The following is a 6,000-nucleotide window of genomic DNA, read 5'->3' on the forward strand; positions in this document are numbered from 1 at the left end:
TTAAAGACTAACCACTTTGTAAATAAAAGGTGTTTAATCTTATATGAATTCAATTTAATACTTCCCAAATTCAATGATAGATGAATAGATTACAAAAAAATAATCGTTTTCTATTTATTGCAATTGGAAATTACTGATCAGTCTTGAAAGCAGTCTTGGCCCCAAAGCGTCGTCTGCTCCAGCCATACTCCTAAAACCTACACTTGGCGCCACCAACTCAGCAGTGACCTCATGTACTCTGTTCATTCTTCATGCATTGTCAAGGACATTGTGTTTGATAAATGGTGATCGTGTCGCGTACCATAGGCTACTTTATATCAAATTTAGACTATTGTGTGCTCCAGTGGGATACAGCAACGCCGAGCACAATAATCCATGTTCTAATCCAATCAAACACTTTTTCTCCTGTGATATGGGTTTTGGTTTTATTTAGCAGTCTCAGGTGGGGTACCTTGTCAATCGTTTTGCTAAAGTCATTTCATATAACATCGTAACATTCAATGTTATCTGTCGCCTTGTAGAGGATAAAAGATTAGTTACACACTACCTACCCTTGGTGAACCCATAATGTGAGTCACGAATCAAATTATACCTCTCGATATCATCCCTGACATCATGTTATATCAATGACTTCAATAGTTTACCTATAACCGACATCTTTAATTGTGCATATAAGATTTTTTTCCTTTTTAAAGATAATAAATAAGCACAAACCCATAGTCAACCAACTTACTAAATACTTCTCTTAACTATTCGCAGATTTCAAATTTACTTAGGGACCAGGGGATTCTGCAGCTTTAATCCCATAAATTTGTTTGACTACATCTTCCTTTCTAATGCTGATGCTAGTTATGTGTACTTCTCTTTTCCCCACTGATATCTATCCTCTCTTTTGTAAATAATAATTTTTCCTAATTCTTTGTTCTGTAGAAATGGAAATAGCCCTTTGGATTTGATCCCGATTGTTACGTTCTGTTCTATACTTCTTCCATCATCTGGTGACCCATAGAATGTGTTCGGCAAAACCAGCAGCGTTGCCACGTCTAAACCATCCCCACAGAAAATTGGGGAGACACCGTTTTCTTTATATTTGTATGTATGACAGGTATGATTAAAGAGAATGCAAACGGCCCGAAGACCCACACTCAGCTTCTCTACACCCCTCAACCCCACGAAAATTCCTAGGTCAGGAGCCGGGGCAACGTCGCTTGACCTGAGATACCACATCGTTTAACAAGTCTATTCTTTTCTTTACATGTAACACAATTACTCATATCACCTACCATTTAATGAAAAAATCAATATACATGTAGAATATTCCATGTTAACATACTCGGGGTAGTGGACAGCCTCCGGTATATGCTGAATGTTTTGATTCAGTACGTGAAAACACGGCAGACAACACCTTGTGGATCACGAGATAATGGAAATAGTATGGCTATTTTATTATATCTAATCCAGATGCGTTTTTCTCCCTTTTTCACTCAAACATAAAACATTTTTACTCCGATCTCATTTTCAACCTATCCATCATCCATCTGCCCTAATTTTTACCGAGGGGTATAAATCTTTGTTGGAAACACAAAGTCCTAGTAGTTAGTGTACTGGGCAATTCATCTAGACCACTCACTTCGTTAATGATCTCCGGCCTGACCTCGTTACTGACTTCACTTGAGAGTTTCCTTACTCCCCACGTGTAATTATCTAGGGCAGGATTATCACCATCTGGGACTGTTCCAAGCTTAATCAGATATCTCCTCAAATGGTCCAAATTAACGCTGTCTTGCCGAAATCCAAATCTGTCTGGTATCACTTACTGCAGGCAAGAATAACGCGCTATCCACCCAAGGTGTGGCAGTCACCTGGAATAAAAGGTAAGGATTTCGTTGTCTTTGCTTTGTCACACCACCCAGCTCCCTAGTCCCTAGTAGTTTCAGTGTCGGCTGCTCTGCGACTATTCATTCAAAACATCCACTTGTAACCTCTTTATCAGGAGGACATTCCTTTATCAAACTGCTGAGGACGCCCTTGGTGAGAGACGGTCACCCCATACGAGACCCATATATTAACATATCGGAATATACATACGCAAGGTGCCCGGGAAACACAGCCAACAATAACACATACAGAGAGAGAGGAGTAAATTAATTGATAAAGGAGTTTTTATTGATAGACAAAATTTCCTTGGATCCAAGTAGTCGTTTATTTCCAGACGTTCGTTTGTGTCAGTAAACATTATTTCTGTTAATATATTTTGTATTATTGTTAGGGAAACTAAAACTACATAGTTGACTTTCGTCCTAAGACCATTCAGTAGAAACCTCGCAATCTCTTTCTGCAATATACTTTTGTGTTGAAAGATAAAAGGTTATATGGCATCCGCCATATAGACCATTCAGTAAAACCTTAAGACCGAAGACATCATTTCAAGCTTTTTTGCCTAAGTCGCTTCTTCTTTTGCCTCCACTTTAGTGGCATTCGACTGATTATCGGTTGACTTCTCCTCAGGCTCGTGGATGCAGAACCAAGGAAGGGTCTTCTGGAGAGCCTAGAGAGGAATTGCAAAAGAGTTAGATGGGTTTCTTTTTAGCAGTATACACTCAAATACATATACAAACTTGTTACAGTTAAATGAACCTCACCAGTCGGAACTTGGGGTGGTTGATGGCGTAGATCATTGGGTTGTAGACAGATGCAGTCTTGGCCAACAGAGCGGGGAGCATGGAAACCAGAGGCGTGAGGCCTGATTGGTCGAAGGCCAGACCCTATTAAAACAAATGCAGGGAATTAGACTTATGCCTACATCAATAAGGTTATATCAAATATTCACTGAAAATCCAAACAAAATGACATTACCCGAAGAACAACTGCAGCATAGGGTGTCCAGCAGATAATCCAGAGGGCAACGTTAGTCATTGCAACCTTAGCGATGCGGACCTCAGCTGACTGTGCGTTGGAGTCCTGTCAAGTAACAACGTTAATTTATAAGGTCATTATAGACCAACAATGTCTTTGTCATTAGTCAAAGGTTGTACCGCTGGATAGTGAGATCAATCAATCTTAGCGGGAAAGGAAATGCACATGCCACAAATATATGTGGAATTGTAACTGTTACACCAAATATGGGTGGATAGTGAAGACTACAATCGTGATAGTGAGGTACCAATTACATTATACTTGATTATGGTGGTTACTACCTGCGTATAGACAACGATAAAAAGGAAGACACTATCTCTTCAAGTAACATAGGAGTCCTCTACATTCGAAGTATGTATAAGAAGTCGGAACTCACTGCGTTGGATCGGAGAGTGGACACATTCATCTTCTTGGCCTGTTCCCTCATGGCCTTCTCGTGAGCAAAGATAGCTTTGACGATGAAAACATAGGAACAGACAATGATGGTAAGAGGAATGACGAAGTCGAAAGTAAAAATGCAAAGACCGTACGAGCGACGGTTGACGTCACGGGACAGGTAGTCAAAAGAGCACGAGTCCAGGATACCTGTGCGAAAAAATCCAAGTTTTCAATAGGAACATCATCATAATCAACAATGTCAATAATAGAAATCTTCATTTCAAGAGGTAACCCCACCCCATATACATATACTTCTTTTAAGTCCATTAGTATCGGTTCTTAACTTTTGTTCAATCTTGTGAAGACTTTGTACAAGTGGAAATTATATGGAATAATTAGACAAACGATGTCATATTCTTTAAGTGGTTTCTAATGGTCGTCTTACATTTCAGAAAATTACTTTCAAACAGGAATTTCCAAGTATCTATGTAAATTATGCAATTGTCATTTCAAAACCTGCTGCAAATAGCACTTCTCACAGTTTTTGTCCGCATTAACGGGAAACAGTTGAAATGGAGAATGCAGCAGATGAAAAAGAACCACTGCTCTTGAGTCATAATTCCAGTCTCTTAACGTCAGGGGGCAAATATTCAGAACTTCATTTACCTATCACGGAGAATTGGATAAGACTCACTATTCTGCCCTTCAGATATGAATATGTCGCACTTACCTTCGGGAACGTAAGCTCCCCAGCCGAAGAAGGGAGGAAGGGACCAGCCGATCGCGTAGGCATAACAGAAGAGGATGTACAGGAAGGCTCTGCCCTTGGTTAGCGGAGCAGAGGATACTCCATTGACAATGACGTTGTACCGGTCAAAGGAAATGAAGGCAAGGGTCCACAGAGAGCACAGACCGAAGATGGCTCCTGAAGAAACAATTTGATCGTGTTATTTATGAAACGAAAGTATTTGGTTTTCGTCTGTACGGTGTGGTGTTAACTCGAATCCTATAAAATTAAAACCCGAAGAGAGGTTGTGGAAGCATCTCAAAATGTACGTAACTGTTTACCAACTTAATTATTGCTCCTTCGGACTTCGGAACAAATAAAGTTTGGTAAAAAGATCATTCATATTTTGCTTGCTAGTGAAGCTAAACAAGATTAGTAACGTGTCTACGCGTGAGAAATGAGCAAGAGCGAAGAAGAGAGATAAAGAAAGAAAGGGAGGGAGAGTGCGTGTGTGGGTCTATGCACACTTGCACACACCAGAAATGGCCATTAGAACCAGTGCTTTGTTTCAAATAATAAGTGATACGGTTAATTTACTTCTAATGCCTTGCCTCTCACAGAATCGTGAAAGGTGCATGTAAATTTTATTGTCTATCATATTGGCAACAAAAAAACTCACCTAGACATGCGTACAGTTCGCAGAAGAATGGGGAGAACATCCAAACTCCACCATGGAAGCAATTGTGGATGTAAGGTGGAAACTGAGTAACTTGCATGCCAAAATCACTGAAGGCCAAATTGAAGACCAGCATGTTTGCGGGCGTCTTCAAGCTTTTGTTCTTCATGATCAAATGCATCACCAAACAGTTTCCTGGGAGTGAGAGGGGAGGGTACCATCAAACGCTTCCCATACCCAAAAGAAAACATGAGTGGACGCAAATATATATTGATGAGAAACTCATACGTCAACTCTTTCTCGCACTCGATGCTTACCTGTGACAGAAAATATGAAGAGGAAAATATAGATTACGCCGAGGAGGTAGTGCCACATAGGGTTGACTGGAGGGTAGTTGCTCCAGTGATCGTGGACCATGTGTCGGATCGAGTCCGGCACGATGTCCACAACGGTGACTCCCTCGGGGTATCCAAACGAGAAATCGTGGGCCCCATAGGCCATGGCACGTGGGCCGGTGCCGTTGAACATAGCGTTAGAAGAACTCATTGTTATAGACTCTGAAACAAAGAGGTTCGTGTTCACGGTTCATTAGCCAAGTCGAATACACAACATGGACAACAAATCACACAAGACCTCATAGCGTTGTATAGAATCAACCACATGGAGCGGGGAGGTTGGTGAAACAGGAAGCTTGCTACCAGTTATACCACAGTGGATATTAGATTTACAATCCTGCCAAATGAACTCAAATGAACGTGCGCACTACGGACATCTCTCCAAACCTTGAAATGTATAAGAGAGTAAGTGAAACTGGGGGTAGTGTTTTTGATGCAAAAAAAAAAAAAAAAAAATTACTACCGAAGAAGGATGGATGCAAAAAGGGATATATCCACTTTCTGCCTATAAACTTATGACAGGGGTACTTCCAGAAATGTTTACTTTGACAGAGTGGAGTACAACAAACAGTACAGATAAAGTACACCTAAGCACATTTGACTGTGGTCGTCACACGACACTCCGTATGTACCAACACAGAGGAGGCAACTAAAAAAATGACACATGCCCATCGTGTCAGGATACCTCACTCACAGTCGCATATGTTCGCAAACGACACAACACTGCCTGCTCCAGAGCGCGTTAAACACACCAATAACTACTAGAAGCCACAGATCCAACAGATGAAAAGAAAGGTAAAGAAGAGTTTGTGCTATGAGGCTCTTAGACACCTTACATTGGAAAGTCGTGGCAAGTGATAGTCACTGGTAGCTGAGATCGAAGCCCAACGCGCTACAGAAGTGTATGA

The 6,000-nt window shown here is 40.9% G+C and overlaps 1 protein-coding gene across 1 annotated transcript; it reads right to left on the reverse strand.

Annotated features, from left to right (window-relative positions):
- Window positions 1–2,440: 2,440 nt before the first annotated feature.
- LOC143018690 (compound eye opsin BCRH1-like) lies at window positions 2,441–5,243 on the reverse strand. The gene is made up of 7 exons (XM_076174276.1): window positions 5,015–5,243; window positions 4,701–4,892; window positions 4,025–4,219; window positions 3,293–3,501; window positions 2,857–2,961; window positions 2,643–2,765; window positions 2,441–2,548 (listed from the first exon to the last, which is right to left on the reverse strand). The coding sequence occupies exons 1-7, from the start codon at window positions 5,241–5,243 to the stop codon at window positions 2,441–2,443; spliced, it is 1,161 nt and encodes a 386-aa protein (XP_076030391.1).
- Window positions 5,244–6,000: the final 757 nt, after the last annotated feature.

The sequence above is a fragment of the Oratosquilla oratoria genome, chromosome 35, assembly GCF_046742065.1.
Source record: "Oratosquilla oratoria isolate Oo_2021 chromosome 35, ASM4674206v1, whole genome shotgun sequence".
Classification (NCBI taxonomy): domain Eukaryota; kingdom Metazoa; phylum Arthropoda; class Malacostraca; order Stomatopoda; family Squillidae; genus Oratosquilla; species Oratosquilla oratoria.